The sequence below is a fragment of the Alligator mississippiensis genome, chromosome 3, assembly GCF_030867095.1.
Source record: "Alligator mississippiensis isolate rAllMis1 chromosome 3, rAllMis1, whole genome shotgun sequence".
NCBI classification, from domain to species: domain Eukaryota; kingdom Metazoa; phylum Chordata; order Crocodylia; family Alligatoridae; genus Alligator; species Alligator mississippiensis.
Window position 1 is genome coordinate 234094681 of NC_081826.1, and position 23192 is coordinate 234117872.

Genomic DNA, 23192 nt, shown 5'->3' on the forward strand with positions numbered 1-23192 from the left:
TCCGAACCCGGCCGGGCAGCCCCGCCCCCTTTCCGTCACTTCCGGCGGCGCCACATAAGTTCCAGGCGCGGAGCTTCAGGACACTAAGGGCAAAAAAAAAGAAAGAAAAAATTACACACAAGTCTCCGCTGCGCGAGACAAAGTATCGCGATACCTCCGCTAGGCCAGGTGCGTGACTGGGGTCCTGGCGGCCCCTCGCTGCAGCCCGGGACCTCGAGGCGCGACGCCTGGCTCCTTTACGATGCAGGAGTGGGGTGGGGCGGGAGAGAAGGGTGGGGGAAGAAATAAAATGAATCGCGCCGGGGTGGTTGTGCGCATGTGCTGGACCTCGAAGCCGGAGGGGGGCAGGGACTACAGCTCCCGGCGTACATTGCGCCGCTCGTGAGGGCGGGGGTCCCTGCATGCACTCCACCCACCTTCGCGCCAGTGTCAGAGTGACCCCGGCTACGGGCCGGTGCATGCCGGGAGCCGGAGTCCTTCAGGCAGGGCCGGGGCAGGGGGCAGACAGATGTGCCAAGACCCGCCCAGCCCTGCCACAGCTGAAACGCTTTAAGCGGGATACGTCTGTCTACCTTTGTCCTGCGTTAGGTGGGGCCCTAGGTAGGACAAGAGGTAACATGTCTCTGTGCCCCAGGGCTGCCGCCTCCTCCACTGTCACGTGTCAAGGCATGGCGCTGCTGCCCCAGGTGGCTGCTCCTGGGCACCCTGGGGTAGGATGGGGCAGGTCAAGCCCCTGGAGCATATGTCTGGCATTCCCACGTATACAAATGCACCCAAGGGAGTCTTGGGACATGTCTCTGAGAGGGGGCTACTGAATTTTACTCTTCAAGGAGATTCCCTCCCCTCCCCAAGGTGCCTCTACAATAGGGGGAAAACACTGCCTTTGCCAGGATGTCGGGGGTTCCCCACCTACAGAGATGTGCCCCAGGACACTGTCTTTCTCTGAAAGCAGGGAAAGCCAGACAAGTGCTATGGGGAATTGAAGTGCCCAGTCCTACCTGGGGTGCCCAGGATCAGACCCCTCAAGACCCTGGAGCACCTGCCCAGGACAGCTGGGGCGGGTGAGTAGCTTGGGGCTGCCTGTACTTTCCCACAGCAGAGCAAACAGATGTCTGCTACAGTAAAGCCACACAATGTATTACCACCTTTTGTCAGAGACACTGGTATGGTGCAACGAAGGGTAGGGCTATTTGCTCACCAGTTGTGCCACCATATGAATCTTTATGGCGGCATAAATGCAACTTCTGTTTCTACCTAAGATGACATTGGTACGATGATGCCCTCAGGGCGGCAGCATCTTACACAAGGGAGACCCGTTCTGGAACTGGGACTCCAAGTATCTGCATGGAAGTGCCATCCTTGAGCCCACAGAGCGCAGTGCATGGGTGACAAGCTCCTGTGAATCCCAGCAGTGTAGCCATACAATAGTGATCTCTGACTGCCTTGCATCACTTGCCATTATCCTAGGAGGAAGGACATACAGTTTTGCCTATTTTATAACAAAATACATGGAGTCTCTGTGATGTTAAATGACTCTGAGGTCCTGTAGGCTGGGTGATGGAGAATGGCAGAGAAAGCTGAGTAATGGTGGCAGAATGTGGCCTGAGATGGGGTGTGCAGTTGAGAATGAGACTGTGCAGGTGCTCAGGGCTGATGAGCACTGACAAGAGAAACAACATAAAAAATCAGCAGGTGCCATTGTTCCATAGAAGAAACTAGTGCAGATAGAGTTCTGGTTACATGGGGATTTCAGTCTCTTGTCCTTACTTTCTTTCCATTTCTGCAAAACAATCTGCTTCAGAGGTACTGAACTTCATAGCCATCAAGTAAAGTGTTATCTTAGCATTCGGTATTCAGATGACCATGAAGGACAAGTAACTGCGTGGTCTTCTGTAATAACGTGGCTTATAATAAAAACAGAGAATGCCCCAATTTGCTGTGAATAAAAGGAAATGGCAAGGAGGGAAGAATTGGAAAGGGATGAAGAACACTCCAGATGGTTACGAGGTAAACCTTATTTGGCTTTTCCTTCTAGGTCTGAAACTAACAAAACATTTAAGCACATACTTAAGTGTCTTCTGGATTGAGACCTCTTTCTGAATTAAAACAGACGTTTCTATCATACAGTCTTCTACATCACTTTTCCAAATGTTACAACAGATGCTTTTGTTTAAGGAAAGTGGGATGCCACAGCAACATGTAGCCTTGGTACACATTGTTGATATTAATGGAATCGAGTTGACAGCAAACATGCAGTATCAATTGCTCAATATATTTATGTATTTACATGCTCACCTGAACAGTTAAAAAGTCGGCAAACTGAAAAACAAAATTCACTGGCATAATGTTTTAATGTTGAAATGGCAGCAGTGTCATAGTGAAAAATGCAAGGTACAGTCTACCCCTTCCAAAATAACCGGCTGGTGTCAGTTTTTCTTAATCATCTGTGATGGTATAAACATTAAGACTATCTGTCATATTATGTATGGTCACGAAGTCTAGTCTTGTGACTCAGTACAAAGGTAAAAGGGGAAAATTGCTTATGTACCAAAACTAATGACCTACCTGTAGTAAGGAATGATATATGTGGCACACCAATGTCAGGGCTTCATTTTGTTCCAAATGAAATAGTGGGAGTAGGATCAAACTGGTATTTTGAGGACTTATTTATTGCTATTGGATCAGCTTTATGCAAATAGCTTCTTAAAAAATCCATGGAGCTTGCATGGATGTTTCTGCCCTTCACTTATCATTGAATGGTAATTATTCTGAAACTTATTGCTAGACCCAAGATTTTTCTTGCACAAATGATGCATTTTACTAATGGCATTTCAGTTTTCATGAACAGAGGAAAATCAGCCCGTGTCGGAAAGTAATTGTTGCCTGAAGCGCAGTCTGACTTGGGATTTCAGAATCCTGTTTGCCTGGCAGATTAGTGAGCAAAACAAGCTTTCATGGCAGTCTGTTTGAGGAGTTACTTTTGCCTGTTTGTCTATTTTTCCCTCCTCCTTCAAGAAGGAGGCTGTCTGTATAAATGTTTAGAACAGACAGCAAAACCCTTGTATTTGAGCCATCCGGGTCTTTAAAAATCAAATAGAAATCTCTCTCGGTGGCTTCAGTTTATCTACAAGTGATGTGTTGGAAGCCCCATTGTATGGAATTTTAAAAATAAAATTTACAAAACAACATTATGTATGGGTAAAGGAATCAACAAAATGATGTGATAGATTTTGTGCAGATTAGGTAAAAAAAAATAGTGGAATGTAGTGACCAGTACAGTGGAGCAAAGTGGTCAGAAATGGCCAGAAATGTATAGGTGATAAAATTGCTGAGAAAAAAAGATTTTAGTTAGAAAGTGTAAACTTAATCTGGAGGGTATCCTTAAGTATATTAGTTAGGATAGGTGACTTTTCATGTCCTGATAATTTGGGAAACATATATACCTTGTGAATACTGTTTTAATTTTTTTTTAAATTTCCTGTATCTTTATTTTGTATTCCTCTTGTTGAGGGACAGGGGGATGGTGTGAAGGCACATCTGTGATGAGGCAGCATCTGAATAAAAATTGGCCTGAGCAGAGCAAACTGCATCTTAGCTAAAACCTGGATTCTCCAACTTCTTTAAAACTCCAGCTTCTTTATAAACCACAGAGATTGGGTGGTCCAACTGGACAAACGAAGCTAGGGCACAAGAAACAACCAGAGGGCAGTGTTTCAGAGAGGGGACTTGGACCATGTTCATGAAGAGGTAAACTGTAAAAAGAGGGCCTTCAGAGTTGGAACTCTGAGAAATCAACTGGGCAATCTAGGAGATTCACACTAATCTCATAGTCTAAGCAGTTGGACCGGGGAGTGGGTGTTACAACTCTCAATGTGGGGTGTTAGAATTAGAATCTGCACTGGAGAGTATGTCTAGAAACCCAGTGCCAGATAAAATGTCTAGGCTTCACTCACACTTGGGAAAGATCAAAGAAAAAAAGCCCCGTGGCTCCAGTAGGTAAAACTGAAATGCAACAGCCTTGTGCATGTCCAAGAGAGGGAGCTTAACTGAGGCTTTTATGGTTTGACTTTATCTCTTGATGTTCACGCAGAAGGGAATACTGGGGTTGGGAGGGATCTAGTCTCCTTAGAGTGAAAGTCACAGCAAATAAATTTGAAAGTATTTATCTGTTTTACTTAGATAAAAAATGGTCCGTAGTGGGAAGAATGGTGGTCTCCATCTGAAACAGATTTCACATTACAAACGAACAGGAGAGTATCATCCAACAACACTATCGAGTGAAAGAAGTGGAATAAGAAGAGCAGCCAAAAAATTTGTTTTCAAAGGTAAAAAAAAAATACTCTTACCATTTTGGCAAATGCGTTTTGTTTTGTTTTTTGCTGTCAGAATACAGTAAGGCTGTGCTTGCCACCAGATTTCCTTGTACTTGCTTTATAATTGCATGCTCTCATGTCTATCTTTGTTGGCGTGTAGAAATAGTTGGCACGATCCAATTTGGCCTCTTTTTTCACCTGGTTAAGTTATATTTAAAGAAACAATTCAAGTCTACTTTATTTCCTGGTGAAACCTGCAGTAGTTAGGGGCCATGAGTCACAGGAACCTAAAAGATGAATCCTGATCTTCAGTTCTAGACAAGGAACATTTAGTGCATCACATGAAGAGTATACATGAGAGTAGAGTAAAATCCAGAGATAGCTTTGCCACGTGCTGCATTTCCTTGATCTCAGAGTTCCTCCCTGTTCTATTTCACAGCTCTGTTCTTGTGCTTATGCCTGCTCTTCCTATCCTACCTCTGGAAATAGTACTCTGAGAAGGGAAGGGTAGAGAGGAAGTGGTGTTACAAACCAGCTGGTGAAGTAGTTGTAGCAGACAAGCAATGTGCTTCATCTAAAATAACAACAGATTGTACTTCAGAGAGTGTATATGAGGGAATGTGGTTTCTTTTGTGCTGGGAGAGACCAGATATTCCTTTGTAAAATATTTAATACAGACCTGTACACAACTGAAAAGGATGGGTAAAATCAGTTTGATTAAAACCTATAACTAAGCATGCCAAATAATTCAATTGACAAAACAGCCAGAGAATTCTTAGTATTAACATAATGTTTTTGTTTTGTTTTCTTCCAGAAAATAAGTTATTCTATGTAGGAAAAGACAGAAAACAAATGCGCTTGGTAATTTTTTCAGATGAGGAGAAGAAGAAAGTGCTAGAAAAATATCATGCAAATACTGCAGGCACTCATCATGGTATATCAAGGACTCTGACCTTAGTGGAATCTAGTTACTACTGGACTTCTGTAACAAATGATGTCAAACAGTGGGTATGAGTCATAGCTATAGAGTTTTGTTTTTTTTTTTTCATCCGGTCTCTGTGCTAAATTTGTTTGCAATACGTCTGATTACTTTGTAGGATTCTTTTACAAGATATTTTTTTTTCTCTTACATGAATTGCCCAAGTATCTGAAAAGATATTTTGCTTAAAATAAAGTGTATTATAATTCTCCCCTTCCTTCCCCCAAATGACATGTCCACACAGTAGTGGCAGCAGCATATCCCAGCTGGGGTGTAATAAATATGCCCTTGTCCACCCTCTCCTGGTCACATATTCCAAACCCAGAAATATGTCAATATGGTTATTCCAGATGGTGGCTCTCAGCCACTTCAGAGACTTTCAAGAGTGGCCATAGAGGAAAATTCTAGAATGTCTCCACCAGCTTATTTCAAGATTTAGAGCATGCAAACTGAAGTGGTAGGCAGGGTCTTTTTGGTAGCATCTTGGCAATGTCAGGCTACCACTGTTGTGTTGACATACCTGAGAGACTTAGGTACGTAAAATCTCTTGTCATTTAATGAGACTTATGTTCCTGGGTACTTCTGACAAATCTACCTAAGCTCCATATGTTTTTGGTGAGACTCCTGTTCATAAGTCACCGAGGGACTTCTGATAATTCCAGCCCGTATCACTAAGGGGCTGATAGGGGAGCAGGGAATTTTGTTAGAAAGCTAGAAACAAATTAAACATTGATACTAGGGAAAAACTTAGTCACTGGGCTAGATCCTCAGGATTTTGGCTGAGCTCTTTGTAGCTATAAAACCCTTATTCAGCAAAGTGAATATATGGCTCTAGACTTTTTAAGTTAACACCATTGCAGTCATATAGTAACAAGTCGGGAGGTACAAACTTTAAGGATATACCGCCCCTGATTAGCAAGCACTGTAGCCATGTTACGGTGCTGTTGTGTATGCGCGTGCAAGAACCACCCTTCAGAAGACCACATGGCTACACTGCTTCTGGTTTATGAGGTAGTATGCACAGAGCTGCCTTGCCCCATGTAGACCTAGATCAGGAGTGGGGAATTATTTGGGCTAGAGAGACACTTTTGGAGTTTTAGTGAGCTGTCATGGGCCAGGTCATCACCCCCCACACTGCACTGGGCTGGGACAGCACCCCTCTCCCCCTGAAGCCTGCAACAGCTCAAAGCTCCCTAAGTGGCTCTTCCCTGGGGCCTGGCCCCACGCAGTCACCACCTGCTGATCTTGGGGTTCCATGGAGACTGGCCTGGGACCCACATGAGCAGGGCTCATGATGCTGAGCAGATAGAATGGGGCTGTGGGCAGGTGGGGAGCAGGATGGGTGGGCAGAGCCTGGTCTGGGATTGTGGGGCTGTGACAGTGCAGGGCAGGGGCATGCAGGGAGCAGATCACAGCCCCACACTATCGCTGCCCCATGATCCAGGCCCTGTCTGCCTGTCCCACTCCTGACAGCCGTTCCCTGCCCACCCACGGCCCCATCCCACCTGCCCAGTCAAGTGCACGCTGCCCAAGAGGATCCTGAGCCAGTCTCCATGGAGACCTCACCTGCCTTCTCCATTCAACACCCCTGGCAGTGGGTGTGGGGCAGAAAAGTCAGGGTGCTTGGGCAGTAGGGTTGAGTTTGACAGTGGTGGTAACTCTGGCAGTAGCAGCCAGGAGCCACCACCGCTAGGGCTGCCAAGAAGCAAAGTCCAGCTGCTGTACTGCTCCAGCCCCACTGCATGCCCAGGAGTGTCGGGACCAGTTGCACATGCCATGGCCTGGGTTGCCCCCTGCATCTGGGTCAGGCAGGCCCAAGGGACCTGCCTTGGGCTGGATAAAATCTGTTGGTGGGCCAGATTGAGCCCATGGGCAGTATTTTGCCAACTCCAATCTAGATCCTAGCATCAGTGGCTTGCTCATAAATGTGCACTAATTGCTGTTTCTCCTTTTGTTAACTGTAGTTCAATAAATCTCAGACCATTCATAGTTTCTTAGTTAGTTTCATAGTTTCTAGGGTCAGTAGGGACCTGAACAGATCATCAAGTCCGACCCTCTGCCCTGAGCAGGAATGAGTGCTGGGATCTTTCTAATAAATGATAAGGAGCTATACTATGTTTGAATGCTCCCTGGTGCTCCTCCAGCCTTAGCAACCCAAAATGCCTCCTGATGCTCACATATGCAAGGTTCCTGCTATGTCCTTTTATGGGGTATAGCCTACTACATACAGGTCATTAGAGCATGGGTAAGGACTGAAGCTGTGTCCACCAATCCTTGTCTCTCTTTGGTTTTAGGTATCCCTCTGATACAGGTCAGATGGCTGGAAAAAGTCCTTGCCCCCCATTCACATAAGCACCAGATAAAATCTGGTCCTGAGACGAGATTTGCATTTGTACAGCTACACCCGAATGTTCAGTGTAGCCAAATATTTGTTACTGTTAGGACTTTCAGTTCCTGAAGAATGTGATGCATCTTACAGATTAGGTGTTTTAAAAAAAAAAGTCTCTGCTTTTAATATAGACTTAATCTTGGTCTGTACCATGTTACCGCAAACAGCATAAAGCTAACATCATCTTTTCCATGTACCTCACTTCTGTGCTGCCAAAGTAGGACTAAAGATGAAGAATAAGTTTAAGATACAATGCAAGTTAGTTCCACACCAAGACATGTCATACCAGCTCCTGTCCTCTGGTGGTCTCCACAGGTTAATTCCTTCAGTGGCATTAGCAGATGGAGAACTCTCTTTTTTAATTTATATCATCAAACTGCAATGTTCCTGTGGTGGGACATAGATAACCCTCCCTCTGTCCGCAGTTAAGGACTTCACCATTTTATAATCTCCCCAGAACCCCTCTTTCCAATTTACCTGCTATTCCTAACTTGTTCAGGGTCACCTGTCAGAATTTTAGGGCAATTCGCAGAAATTCAACATTTTTTTTGCAGAAACTTCCTTGGGACCATCTCGCTAGTCTTTGTGGAAGTCTCCCCAAGGCCATCTCAGGTCCCCTTCCAGACTTTGCCAGTAATTTTTAAGATTTTTCTGAGTCCACTTAAATAATTTATGTTACATTAATTTCTTTAGCTCTTTGTTTCATTTGACTGGTCCTCCTGTTCAGCACAAACTTTCTTTTTGGTCTCTTTGGTGGCCAAATTACAACAGACAAGTTCTTGGTTTCTTTCATTTGTAGTTCTGAAAAGATGGAGCCAGAAGTAGATGGGTCCATCCACCTGGCAGTACCTAAGCACCATAGTAAAGGTGGGAGTGAAGGGACCCTCTCTCAGGATCAGGAAGTTAAAGGTTGAGATGTAAACTGCTTCATCTACCCCAAATATGCAAAATGTGTTTTCTTTCTTTAGCTAAAGATCTGGTTCAGAAATTAAATAATACTAGGTTGGAGAAGTGTGAATGAATGTAATTTAATGGTGCATGACTGACATGGTTATCTCCAGGGCCTCATTAAGATAATAGATATTTCTATTTTTATTCTATTGATCATATTAACTCTGTCTGTCACTTTTTATTAATCTCTCTCTATATTGTTTTTCTTCCCAGGTGTATGCTTGTCAGCTTTGCCAGGTGGCAAAGAACACAGCTGTTACATCACCCATATTGCACCCTATCAAAGCAGAGGAGCCATGGACAGCAGTTACTATAGACCTAATGGGACCTTTTGATGCCACCAGCAGAAGCCATGTGTATGTCATAATCATAACAGACTTGTTCACAAAATGGCTTGTGGTTCTTCCACTGGCTGACATCTCAGCAGCTGAAATTGCTAAGGCAGTTGTCAGTGTGTTTTTCTTGTATGGGCCACCTCAAAAAATGGCTATTGATCAAGGAGAAGAGCTTGTTGATCAGGTATGGGAAACCAACCATGCAAAGATGTTATTTTGGAAAGATTGCAACACTCTAGTATTTTAGACCATCCCTGACATTCAGGTGCTAGATTTGTAATGACTTGTTTATAAAACTTGATGGTCTCAAATTATCTAGCTGGGGTCAAGGCTTTTGAGTTTGCTGTGATTTTTGAAGAGTTAGAACCTGGTCCAGGATAAAGATTCATTATGCATGGATTCTCCCTTGTATATACTTTTTTTATCTCTGATCACTAAAAGGTAAAGCTATCACTAACGATTGAGGAGAAATCAAAATATTTGAATAGCAGCAAATGACAGATTATTTTTCTTGAATTGTAATTGTTGTAATGGCTTATGAGCAAAGATTATAGTGCAGCCTGTTTCCTTTATTATTTCTAGCATAGATACACCTGGAAATGCCAGTCACACAACAAGAACCCACTTTGCATGGGACTGCACAAGCACAGAACAAAGTTTGTGCTTTACAAAGTTTACGGGGAATTTACAACCTAAGTCCTATCCCCGTTCTTTGTAGAAATGTTTTGCCTCTTCTTTGTACTAGAGTTTGAGGGTACTTTACTACAGGGGCCAGCAACTTATTAACAAGCTGCAGGATGGAACAACCTGGCTGTGGTCTGACCATGGGCTGAGTGACTTCCACGGAGTGTCAGCAGCAGAGAGCTTTCCCCACACCCATGCTTGGGACATGCAGCTGGGACCATGTCTTATGCTGCTGCTGCTTCTCCCAGCCCCTGGCCCTTCCTGGCTGCAGCGTGCATGCAGCTTCCCACTGATGGGGACTTGCACTGGGGCTAGACATCTGCAAACTGCATCTTTGTTGCTGCTTCTCCTCCCTCCCCCTCTCCCCCACCCCCCAACTCCCACAGCAAAGTGGGCACAGCTGGAAGCTGCTCTGCCCCAGCTCAGGTCCCCATTAGCTGGAAGATGCACCCAGGGAGCAGGGGGCTGGGAAAAGTGACAGCGGTGCAGGTGTAGCTTCCAGGTGGGGCAGACTTGTGCATGGACCAGGCATCTGCAAACTGCATCCGTGCTGCTGCTGCTACCTCTCCCCCCCAATCTGTGGTACACAGGCGGCTTGCAGTTGTGTCTGCACCACTGGAGGGGGGGGAGGGGAAGGGGTATAGGGAGTGGGGAGAAGCGGCAGCAGCATGGATACAGTTTGCAGATGCCCAGCCTCAGTACAGGTCCCCATTGGTTAGAGGCTTAAAACTTGCCACAGCAATGGAGCAGGGGACCTGGGAAAAGTGGCAGTGGCATGAAAACAGGTTCCAGCTGTCTGACTAGTGCAAATGGGGAGTGGGGGAAGTCCCCTGGCAGTGTCATACTGCCAATGCCATCAGGCCTTTGTCAGCCTGGAAGCTGGGAGGGTGGAGAGAAGGTGGCAGCAGCACAGGTGAAACTGAAAGTTGTACAATCACAGCACAGCACCTTGCTCCCCAGCCCTGACTTGGGTATGGGCACAGGCAAAGCCCTCTATCTCTGTAGGCCAGATTCAGCCCATGGCCTGTATGTTGCGACCCCCTGCCTTACTGTGCATGGGCAGTGGTGGCCAGCCTGGGGCTCAGGGATAGCTTATGGTCATTGAAGATAACTGTGCTAAACCTGTTTTTGCTCATCAACTGGTAATGTGTTCCCAATGTCATACCCTTGCAAATATTTGAATTGGCTTTGCTACCTCCTCTTCAAAGGTCTCCCATGGTCCCTGCTCCTTCCCAGCACCAGAAGCAATTCTTGTCTTGGGAAAGAAAAAGTTAAGGGCCAGTCGTCATTTACAGCTCCTGATTCTCCACCCGAACTTGGCCCCAGGTTAGAGTAGCATGGGAGGATAATTTAATTTATACCTCTGTGATCCCTGTGAACCATATGCCAGCTGGAGATAGGTAGAACACTTGAACTTTTGCCAGTTCCACTTTCTGTAACTAATACAGTCTTTGCTTCAAAGGTTGCAAGACGCCTTTGAAAACTTTTTAAAACTCTTCTGATACTGGAAGTCAAAACCATTTTTGAAAATTTTATTTGCATCTGTTTTGCATCTAATGACATTTTGACTAGATGGAACAAGTCAGCAAAGTGACTTGCCCGAGATTAGTGTAATTCAGCAACTGCACCTAAATTAACATCTGAAACATTTTTGGCCTCTTAATTTTTGCTGTCTGATGATTTTTTTTGTTATATGTTCTAGAATCATAGGTTTGAACTATGTGGAAAATAACATAAGTGATGCTTGAGGAATTTTACACTTTCAAAGGTCTTTGTGAACACAAATCCTCACAACACCTTTAAATTTATCTGGATCAGGGGAAAGACTAATTGACTTGTTGAGGCCAGGCAGTGAATCTATGGCAGAACTTAGTTTATAAATCTGAAATTCCATGGTTCTAGTTCTGTTTTCATTCCTTTAGGCCACTCTACCATGTAAGTCTGAGCTTCCTTGTAGGGATACACATACAAGACAATATTTTCCCATCACTATGTGGTTATCAAAAAGATAGAAATTATACTGAGTGTATTACTTAGGCACAGAATATTGCAGTGCATGGAAACAATGCTTGTGTCTTTTTGTCTTTACAGATAAACAAAGAACTATTTGCGCTCTTTGGAATGAAACAAATAGTAATGTCGTACCCTCGGATGGAGGACACAAATGAAAGAACATGCAAGAAAATCAAAACCTTTCTTAACAAATACTGCATGGACCATCCAAATGACTGGGATGATCATTTATCTGCTATTGCCTATGCTTTTAACTTGACACATTTGGTGTGTTTAGGTTCTGTCTATATGTTGCAAGTTGTGACTGAAGTTGGTTACAGAGTTGTATGCTAAGTTTGCCTTTTTTCCCTTTAAATAGGAGCTAGCCCCAAACACGCCTTATTTCCAGATGTTTAATCGGAAACCATATATATCAGAGATTTCAAACATACCACAGGAAGTTGAAGAGGATAATAAATGTATGTTTGCCAAAATACTTGAAGCAGTTAAACAAACTAATCAAATATTGGAGGAAAGGAAAGCTACAGATTGCCAGGTAAATCTTATGCTTAAGTGCTATCATCGAGACGACTGAAAAGACATTACATGATGATTCTGGACATGTAATACAAAACAAACACCTGAAGAACATTAGGTATATTTGATGAGGAATTAACTGATGGATTAATTGACTTCTTGCGTACTCTTCCACCCCTGTATTTCTGTGAAAATAGTCTCAAAGATCTTTTTGGTGTACTACTTCTGCATGCTTCCTTACAGGCTCTGTGTTCCTTCAATATTAAGAGGAATTGCATATGTTTTAGGAAATAAGCTTTGACATATCTTGTTTGTTTCTGTAGACAGTGAAAAATGCTCAGGATGAACAGCAAATGGGAAATAAGTTCATTATTAAAAGGAAGCCAAAGCAATTAAATCCACTTCACCTCAAAGTTGGACATGAAGTACTTAGACAAAAGAAGAACTGGTGGAAAGATGGCCGTTTTCAATCAGAGTGGGTTGGTCCCTGCATTATAGATTATATCACAGATAATGGGTGTGCAATACTACGTGATAACACAGGGTCCAGGTTGAAAAGACCCATCAAAATGTCTCACCTTAAGCCATATAAAAGAGGATCCAGTGATCAAGGTGAGCCTTTTATTTTTCTAACACCACGGTCTAGCAGAAGAGGGGACAATGCTAACCAAATACATCAGTGTTAATTACAAAAAGTCTTTATAGTTATTAATACCTTTATAGTAAATGTTTGGGTAGGGTCTGGCCTGCAGACAGAACTAAGGAATCGTGTTTAAACCCTGTTTAAAAATAGCTTCTATTAAACTGACTTCTGACAGAGTTTGGCTCTCTTCATGGTGGCTGGTGAAAACAGATTAACAGTAAAGTTAGGCTGAACTACATTAAAAAAAATAAATGTTCTATTTTTGTTTCTGTCCTGCTGTGATCAGAAGCAAGCGTGCTGTAATTAGGATTTGTGTTCATGGTAAAATGGAATTTAAGATAGTTTTCATATTTTGAGAAATGTGGTCCTTTTGGCTAATGCAAGATGGTGCTACTTAATGTATGAATGTTTCTAATGCTGTAATAAGACACCTGTAATGCAAAATCCAGTTCAGGGGACTGTTTCTGGGGGATTGTAGCGATGAGATTTCTGTTTATATGTATAAACCTTAAAATCTTATCTTCTACTCTTTAATAGTGAGTGCTACTGAAAATTCCCACATGCCTTCCCAATCTCTACCCTTTATGTAACATGTTCAGCTGCAGAAAAGAACTGATATGCATTGCTTGTTGTAATCAGAAAAGTTTTTTTTTTTTGTTGTTGTTTTTTTTTTTACCACTTGTACTATCGCTGAGTCACCTAACATGACATTTGGAAAGTAGTGAATAGCTAAGCTCTTTTCCAGAGAACATAGCTATTGAGCTTAGTCTATTTATTTTTTAAATGCCATGCTATTAGGACGTGTACAGAACCTGTTGTTAAAAATGCACTAGTGTCATTTTTTTTAAAAGCTGAGGAACTTAGAAAAGTAACCTAAAACCAATTTTTGAACTTTTTGGCTAGGAACAGAAATTGCACATAAGCCAGAATAGGGGATTAAAAACCAGTCTAAACCTGTAAAAGAACAGAAGTTGAGTGCACATAGATTGGTTTCAAAATGGTGGAACCCAATTTAAAATAGATCTGGATGGAGGTAGTATCAGATTTATTCAGTTTAGGTTAAAATGTTCTGTTGAACTTCTGTGCCAGATCCCCTCCCAACACGAGTTACCTTGCAGTCCGCTAGCATCCCAGGATGCTTTGCACCTCCCCGCTTGCAGGGCAGGTGGGTTAGCCTTGGCCTGCACTTCAGCTTATCTGTCCCTGGGCTGTCACAGAGCTGAGGCAGCAAAGCCTCTACTCCCCAGCCTTGTGTCGTGCCTGCATCTGTCAGCTGGGCTGTGCAGAGTGGGGAGGGAGCTGAAACCCCCACCCTTGCCCCCCCACACAGCCAGAATCACTGGGGGGTGCACCGCGGGGGCTTTCTCCGCTCCCTCACTGACTGCCCTGGCACCACTGCATTCCCTAGCCCCAGCCCCTGCCATTTGTTAGGGTCTGAGGGGGGGTGAATGAGGGGGAAAACTGAGGACCCCATTCTTGCCATGGCTCCCCCTGACCCAGCGAGAACTGCTGAAGAGGGAATGCACCACAGGGGTTTTCTCTGGTCCCCTGCTGACTGTCCTGGCATGGCTGCATTCCCCAGCCCTGCCCCCTGTTAGGGGCTGGAGGGTAGGCAGTAAGCAGAGGCCCGTGCTCCTGCCACAGGGGCTTTTTTGGCTTCCCCACTGGCTGTGCTGATGCAGAGGGCCAGTCAGCTGGGAAGCAGAGAAAGCCCTCATGGTGCCACTCCCAGTGATTCTGCCTGAGTCAGGGAGGGGGCCCGGGTGGGAGTGGAGGCCTCCACTTTCTCTCCCATGCGGGGTGGGGAGGCTAGGGTGAGATTCTGTATTGGCTCTCCCCCGCCCTGAGGCTGACAGCAGGGGGTGGAGGGGAGGTGTGTGTCGGGGCCGAGGGGCTGTGGCCAGCAGCCTGGGCACGTGGGCCGGGGAAGTCAGCACGGCAGACTAGAATTAGGCACTGATGCTTGGAGGTTGATTAAAGATTGTTTTACTTACACCGTAGATGGTCGCGGTGCAGGCAGGAAAACTTGTTGTAGATAGAAGAAAAGAAGAAAACTCGAACAATGAGAGCTCTCTGAACCGATACGAGAGTCCGAGCTGTGACTCTCAACGAGCGTGCAGGGTAGGGATACGTCAGGGATCGTTCGGTGACGGGGAGAGACTCTTGATGGCTGATCAAACCACCATTTGGTCCGAGATTTACATAGAAATCCACAAGGTAATCGTGGACTCCTTGCCGGAATTCTCTCGGATTTCTCCCAGAATTCTCGGAATCGGGGTTCTCAGGATCCTCCTGAGATTCTCAGAGATCTCCGACTTGGGCGGAACCTGCTCAAGCCTCTTATATGGCTAGCAAGCCAATCGCTAGCCGCCACGTGGGAATAATTTAGAAACAGCCAATAGTGGGACACAAATTTGCATGCGAGTGGCGGGAACTCCTTTGCACCGGGGTTTTCTCTCTGCAGCTGAGAATTGCACCGTGCAAAGAAAGCTCCAGATGGCGGGAAGTAATTCTGCAGTGCTGAAGCGCACACACAGATACTCATTAGGTTATGACATCCCCCCCCTTGCTGAAGGCACAGCTGAATTATATCACATGCTCGTCACTCGGGTCGTCAAAAGCTCTCACAACTGGTTGTTGAACTAAACGGGTAAATGCAAAATTAGCTAACATAAAAAGTTCGTTCTCCAGGGATCGAATTAAATAATAGCCGGCACATACACATACACACATAACCAGATTCATAACAAAAACTGCACGATTAGGGCTTCAGTGGGCGTCATGGCGAAGGCGCACATCAAGCCCTCGCTTTTGCTGATGATGTTGTCCCTCTGTCTCTCAGGGCTTTTCTCCGCCACGCGCTCCGAGTCCTGAACCTGTAAACAAAAACTCTCAGAAAATAAGTTAACGTATATCAAAATATTTACAAAACCCTCACACAATAGGGCGGTTAGTTAAATGTGCTACCACTTCCCCAAAATATATAATACAGGTGTTTAAACACGGCTAGAGTGGAGCCGACTCTCTCTTGCACGATCAACTAGATGAAATCGTCGAGGAGCCGTCGTCTAGCTCTTCCAAATAATGAAAACCCAACTCATAGGCCAATCGCCATTGGCCTGCGTCTCCCAAAATCCGAAGTTGCCGTTTATTGAGTCCAGAACGCTGTAGGAGGAATCCAAACATGAATCGCTCCTCTGGTGTTCTCTGTGGCAACGGTGGAAGATCGGATTCGCGATGTCTTGCACCTTGAGCCTCGGTCGGGTGTCGATGTTCCCGATCGCTGGATATTCTTGGCTCCATCAGGATACGCAGTCGTGACAACTGATGCAGAAGATTACTCACGGGTTGGTTCACCATTGGGTTAAGCAGAATCCAGAGGACAACGATGTTCTTTTGCCCATAAACCTCAAGACAACTATCTATGCCGTGGATGGTCACTGGAACGGTTCCAGGGTTTCGCAGATGACAGTGAGGCCGTGGTCTTATTTGCTGGAGTGGTTTCAGTCCCAATGTACATGTTCTGGGGTTCCAGGCACAGTATGATACTCCGATGATCGCTAGCATAAGTTGCTCTGCGCCAGTATGTTCTGGCCGGCCGTCATGCCATGCGTGGGATTTCTGGCTTATCTGTCCTGCAACAAGCGCTGGAAGTGGAATAGGCCAGTGAACGTTAAATGTCACCATGTCGATATCAGTGACATGCCCTCTTCTCCACGAAGCTTGTCTGATTAAGAAGCTTGCTTCTTCTAGGTTCAGCAGGTCAGACCCAAGTTCCACAACCAGATGTCCCAACCATACAGCTAGAGTTTCTTCAGGTTGGATTCTTGATTCTCTATACAACTCCTGTAGTTCAGTTCTAGTGCGAGCGTAATAGGTAGTAGCACGAATTGTACCCTGCGGATTGATGACTCGACTGGTTGTTGCTACAGGTTGAGGCGTTGCTGCTGTGGGAGTCATTGCTGTTATTCTGGCAGGAGGGGCGGATGCACTTCTCCGCTCAATTCTCCCTTCTGTCAGCAAGAAGGCGTGGTCACTGGAAGCGACGCTGCGTCGGTGGGCGGGGTCACTGGCTGAACTCTCGCGAGTTCCTCCGAAGCTCCACCCTTCTCTTCCGGTTCTTCCACGCGGTCTCCCTCTTGCTCGGTGCCATCTTGGCGTGGCGTCTCAAGATTTTCTTTCGCAGCCGCCTCTTTGACCGCTTGAACGGCCATACACAGCTGGGCTCTCAAACTTGCATTTTGCTGCATTAAATCAGTTACAGTACGAAATGTTGCAGTTAACATTCTCCCCTTGTTGCATTTTGGGGCCACCCTCTCATCTGCGGCGCGTCCCTCCGTCTCCAGATCTTTGCGGAGCTCGGATAGACGCTCGCAACCCCTCAATTTAGACATCACCATAAAGGGGGTGAACCGGTCGATCGGCACTGGTTCTTCACTCTCCCGGGCAGATCTTAGGCAATGGGCACACTCCTGGGTGAGGGTCGGGTTTACTGCGCCTGCCGGGTTGACTCTGGCAAGGGACATGGTGTCGAGGGGCCTAAACAGGACCCGCTCATCGCTCATTATACACCCGAATGCCGTGGGGTGAAGATACACTTCCCTCTCTCCTGGCGCTCCGTCTTCGGAAGCTCCCTCTTCTCTCTTCAGTGAAAGGCGTCCGCTGATAAACCTCTCACCCGTTCCGCCCACCTGGTGGTAAGTGATATGCGCCTCCAGTTCCACGACTCTTGCTACATCGCGTTTCCCACTTTGCCAAGGGCAGTTCTCAGCTAATTCTAGTTCTATCGTGCTTTCCCTGTATCCCATCCTCGTCGCCATGTTGAGGCCGAGGGGCTGTGTCCAACAGCCCGGGCACGTGGGCCGGGGAAGTCGGCACGGCAGACTAGAATTAGGCACTGATGTGTGGAGGTTGATTAAAGATTGTTTTACTTACACCGTAGATGGTTGCAGTGCAGGCAGGAAAACTTGCTTGGTTACAGTTGTAGATAGAAGAAAAGAAGAAAACTCGAACGATGAGAGCTCTCTGAACCGATACGAGAGTCCGAGCTGTGACTCTCAACGAGCGCGCAGGGTAGGGATACGTCAGGGATTGTTCGGTGACGGGGAGAGACTCTTGATGGCTGATCAAACCACCATTCGGTCCGAGATTTACGTAGAAGTCCACAAGGTAATCGTGGACTCCTTGCCGGAATTCTCTCGGATTTTTCCCAGAATTCTCGGAATCGGGGTTCTCAGGATCCTCCTGAGATTCTCGGAGATCTCCGACTTGGGGAGAAACTGCTCAAGCCTCTTATACGGCTAGCAAGCCAATCGCTAGCCGCCACGTGGGAATAATTTAGAAACAGCCAATAGTGGGACACAAATTTGCATGCGAGTGGCAGGAACTCCTTTGCACTGGGGTTTTTTCTCTGCAGCTGAGAATTGCACCGTGCAAAGAAAGCTCCAGATGGCGGGAAGTAATTCTGCAGTGCTGAAGCGCACACACAAATACTCATTAGGTTATGACAGTGTGCCCAGCAGCCAGTCAGGTCTACCCTGCTGATTGGCTTGGCTCAGCTACCTTTGGAAGTGTGCAGCACACTGGGAGGTATGTGGCAGCACCCTCAGCCTGCTGCCCTGGGCCAGTGCAGGCATCCCTGTGGGTCCTTCAGCCCCACTGATGGCAGAACGTGTGTTCTGTTCCTTTCCGATTTATTCTTTGCAGCTTAGAGCAGAGGTTCCCAACCCCTGAGTCGTGGCCCAGAAGGGTTGGCTGCCAGTCCACAGGAGGGCTGGCTGCCAGATCAGAAGTCCAGAAGTGACCAGCATACTGCAGAGCGGCAGCCAACCCTTTTTTATATTGCTGCTCGGCAGTATGCCAGTCACTTCCGTACTGCAGTTTGCCGATCCTCAGTTTGCTGGTCCATGGTCATTTCTGGTCTGTGATCTAAAAAGGTTGGGAACCCCTGACTTAGAGAAATCCACAAAAGTTTGATTGATTCCACCTCGGGCCTTTTGATTGCCTGTACTTAGCTTTTATTTCATAGGAGAAAACAATCCTTATGTCTGTTGCCTGCCTCTGTACATGACAGATCATGGCAAGAAAAATTGGCTGTTTTTTAATTTCCCAGAGATGTAATGAGAAATTAACTTTTATGTTTCTTATGTGATGATCCCAGGGCCCAGCATTAGTCCTCTGTTCTCTTTAAGGCTCCTGAATTTCTGTGAAGATATATGTGTACTTAACTTTATGTGCACACACATTCCCATGGGCTTGCAACTGTTACCATGACAACAGTAGAGCTACTGTCAACATGAAATGTTAAGTAGACTTTGCAGGATCAGGGCCTAACATGTTTTCTACAACATTCTGCTTAACCTGAATCTAAACTTTGATTTTGCTCTTTCTGAAGTTATGTATCAGAGAGTAAAGATACCATTTGCCAAATAAAGAGAAAAGTCCAAAATGAGAGAAATCTGTTGCCAAACCTAAACACTCTGGTATTTACAGGTACTGAGGTGGGGAAGTGAGGTGATTCAGGCTTTCAAAAGAAAATGCCAGACCATAGCAGTGATCCAAACACTTCAAGTTGCATTCCAACAGTCAGCAGGACCTTTTTACTTTGTAAACAGTTGGGAGTAAGGATATTGGAATTTGACAGAAGACAAGTTAGTGGTTTCACCCTATTGGTGACCAATCAACAGCTCAGGGGCTCAGGCATTTACATGGAATTAAGGCTTTTCTACCAGGAGAAATAGCCCAGAGAATGCAATACCCATTCTATAATAGGTCCCCATGCAGACACTTTTGGAATTGGATTAAATTAAACCATACAGGTCATGTCCAGATGAGCGTGGCCATGCAGTATGTGGCACCGCAGACACATCTGCGGCACCACATACCGCATGTTCCATTGTTCTCTGCACTGCAAGGATGTCCAGGGGTCAAAAAGAACTGTGGGGGAAAAAAAGTGGAGTGGTGAACATGGCGGCAGCATGTGCCACCCAAACTGGAGCCTGCCTGGCCAGAGTCGCACTCTGTGGTCGGCCAGGCTCTGTGCAGCAGGATCGCCTCTGCTGCAGCCCTGGGAGGCCCCCAGAACCCCAGGTAAGGCTGCCAGGGCCAGCACAGTGCTGGCTCCAGCCTCCCCTACTGCACCCGGGGTAACTTGCCACGCACTAGAGGGCGTATGGCACAGGCATTCTCTGGGGACAAGTAGTGGTAGCATAAGGTGCGCTGCTGGTAGATTTCCCTAGGGAACCAAACGTCCATGCACATCTGCATAAGACATTTACTGCACAATAGACTAGTTAGCTGCACCACTAACATCTCAGCATCTGCATGTGTGCCCCTATTAGGGTAGAGTAAACTAATTTACTCAGAAGCAGGCTAGTACTTGTAAATACAAATAAATGCAAGTACTAGCCTGCTGCAGAGTAAAAAACACTCTGTGGCAGCGCATGTATTGGTGCTACCCAGCTGCTTCAGTGTGGGGTCTGCTTGAGCCCCCATTGGGCCAGGGGGAGCAGCTCTGGCTGACAGGCTGATCCCTAGAACCCCTTGCCAGCCAGGGCTGCTCCAACCTGGCTAGTGCTTAGCGCTCCGAAGTAAATTGCTCCCAAGTGCATGTTTAAACAGTGCACTCAGGAACCATTAACTCTAGAGCAATGAGTTCCTCAGTTTACTCAGGTGCTGTAACTACACATGTAGATGTGCCCACTAAAGCATTGTTAGTGCCCCATGTAGATGCACTAGCTATTCCTCAACAATGGTAATACTTGTGCTTAAGTGTACAATCTTTCCTGGTTTGCAGGAGATTTTTCTCATTAAAACAAGCCCTGAGAGAACAGTTTTTTCTATTACCTTTAGAAAAGAAAGGCGTACCTGCTCCATCTTATTCTTAAATACAAAATAGGTTTGACTAAAATGAAAAAAACATTCTAACTATAACCAGTTGAATCAGAAGTCCAGCCCTTGGGTACTCTGAAATCTGGTAGAAGATTTTATAACAGTAGTATATACTGGCATTTAGTATGAAGTATAATCTTTATTCTTAAGATCTTCAGCCTAGTGTGCCCGCTCTCCCCCGCTCCCCATCCCTGGGTCCCCTAGATGGGGCTCCTCAGGGGATTTAGATATAACTTCACTCAGGTTCTAGATTTCAGCAGGGCTCAAATAAGTGGAATTACATACCTTGCTACTTGGATGGGGGCAGTTCTGGCCATGTCTAGGAAAAACACATAGGAAACTGAGATAAATAATAGATGGGCTGCTGCTTAGCTTAGGCACCTCCAGATTTAGGCTACCAGTAACAGGATTTCCTGGATCACAGGTATGGATTTAGGTCCCCAAAGTCCCCCTCAGTCCCTTTTTATGGGTCTAATTTGAAGGCCGGCACTAAGATGGTATTGCCATAATACAGAAACTGCTTTAATCTTCCTTAGTTTGTCCAGCATCAGCTAAAAATGACTTAATGTGAAGGAAATGTTGTAACACACATTTTGTTGTTGCAGATGAGCATTACTTTCTACAAGGTGCAATAGTGGTTGACCATGACTATGTTGGCTTATCTGAAAGATCCTGTGGGCTGGTCTGCCAAGATGCCATCACCGAAGGGGAAGGAAACACCTTTACAACAAATGATGAGTTGCCTACACCTGACAAAGCCCTTGAACTGTCAACATGTAAAAGTCCGCAAAAGTCACAAAAAAGTGATCTTCCTGTATTTATGGAAGATCACAACATTCCACCAGCTAATGTAAACTCAGAGCAGTGGCCTCCCACCTGTTGGACTCTTCAGACCAAAATAGAGAATACCTAAGTAAATAAAACTCCATGTTATTCTTCTGTGGCAGAAATGGTTCTATGCTTCGGTGGTAGGCTGAAAAAACTTTGGAAGTTCTTCATCCTTTGACTAAATTATAACTGTTAAATACTTTCACTTATTTACTACTGTATGTGCTTTGGAATATTGTAGGACTATGGGGTTTCATTTTGTATATGAACTAATGTGCCTTTGTTGTTCCACAAAGAACATAGGGAGAGCACAGTAAAAGCACATTTCATCAGATTCAATTTCAGTTTAAGCTACAGCGTATTGATAGATTAATCTAGTCTTACTTCATTTTTCTAGTTCTTGATTACAAAAGTCATAGCCAGTCATTACATTATATGACCTCTTCATTGATCATTAGAGATGATGTGTTCCTTTGTGTACAGATCTTGTAAGTGACTACAACCTGAAGTACATCACTGCCTTCAGTCCCAGGAAACTAAGATAGTTCAGACTCTCCTTCAGCTGCCCTGAAATAGTTCCCACTCCTATTGGAAGTTGCAGGCTCTAGCCCAAGGCTGCACGATCTCAGAAAATAGCAGCTACCAGAAGTTGAATACATGAACAGTTTTGCACACGAAGCCAGCAGGCTTACAGCCATAAGGAAGTACTATTTCTGTCCTGATGTAACCAGAAGCAAGAATGCTGAAATTAGTTTCTGTTTCTGGTAATACAGAGTTTAGCAAAGCTGTCTGGCAGGGAAAGGAGGTTAGAGTCCATCAGGCAGGCTGAGGTCTGTGTCTGTATAAAACCATTCATGCATGTCTCCAGCCTGCCTAGAGGATGGCCTCTGCCATCTTCATAAGCAGCTCTGGATCTGTCTTCAGTCTCCTACATTCTTCTCACCAGAATTCTCACCTTAAAAGAGAGCTAACTACATCTGACTTCCTCACGTCTTACTTTTCGCCTTTGAAAATATGCCAAGATTCAGTTAAATAACTACAAAACCCCTTTGTGTACTTGCCTTAGTGCTCTTTACATGCTCCTATGTTTATACCTGAACTGAATGCAGGTACAAGAGGAGGATACCACCTTCTTTTCCCTGTTTCCCAACCCTACAGTACTCTGGCCTAGGGCAGGGGTGTCCAACTTCTAAGCAGCCAGGGACTGCACACTGTGGGGGCTATGGCTCCTCCAGGCTATATGCTGCACTGTACATAGGGCCCTGCCATGGGCTCCACTGCTGGCTCCCCCAGCATGGTGGGCTGTACTGTGCTATGCCACACTGCCCCCCTGGAGCAGGGGCATGCACCAGAAGCTGAAGGGGGACCCCTGAGCACCTCAGCTGATGCTGCCATCCAAGTGATAAGGACAGCTTAGCAGTGGACAGGTGAGAGAATGTTAACCCTCAGCAGGCTGCAGCTTGCCAGTTGGACAGCCCTGGCCTAGGGAAAGGAGCATAGAGCTGGGAGCCAGTTGTTCTAGTTTCACCTGTTTCGTGGACTGATTAATATCAACCATACTCTGCACTTCACAGTTCTTATTGACCAAGGCTATAGGACAGAATGTATTGTCCACCTTGTTATACATATGTGGAAATAGCACTAGAGTACC

At 45.6% G+C, this 23192-nt stretch overlaps 2 protein-coding genes across 17 annotated transcripts in view; one reads left to right on the forward strand and one right to left on the reverse strand.

Moving 5' to 3' along the window:
* PPIP5K2 (diphosphoinositol pentakisphosphate kinase 2) overlaps positions 1 to 252 on the reverse strand; it is a 91815-nt gene extending 91563 nt beyond the window's left edge. For 14 of the 15 annotated variants that reach the window (XR_009461079.1, XM_059724974.1, XM_059724970.1 and 11 more), the window contains exon 1: positions 120 to 187. The gene's annotated coding sequence lies outside the window, so the exon portion shown is untranslated. Of the gene's footprint in view, positions 1 to 119 lie in introns of all 15 variants that reach the window. The other variant, XM_019484003.2, reaches the window with a different exon arrangement.
* GIN1 (gypsy retrotransposon integrase 1) lies at positions 84 to 21880 on the forward strand. Of its 2 annotated transcripts, XM_019484140.2 has the most exons (9): positions 85 to 168; positions 3517 to 3747; positions 4180 to 4325; positions 5128 to 5321; positions 8846 to 9151; positions 11743 to 11931; positions 12023 to 12199; positions 12504 to 12792; positions 21319 to 21880. In XM_019484140.2, exons 3-9 carry the CDS (start codon positions 4187 to 4189, stop codon positions 21624 to 21626), a joined length of 1602 nt encoding a protein of 533 aa, XP_019339685.1. In that variant the 5' UTR covers positions 85 to 168; positions 3517 to 3747; positions 4180 to 4186; the 3' UTR covers positions 21627 to 21880. The 2 variants fall into 2 exon arrangements, with proteins under 2 accessions (XP_019339678.1, XP_019339685.1); XM_019484133.2 differs by lacking the exon at positions 3517 to 3747 and having other exon boundaries at positions 84 to 168.
* Positions 21881 to 23192: the final 1312 nt, after the last annotated feature.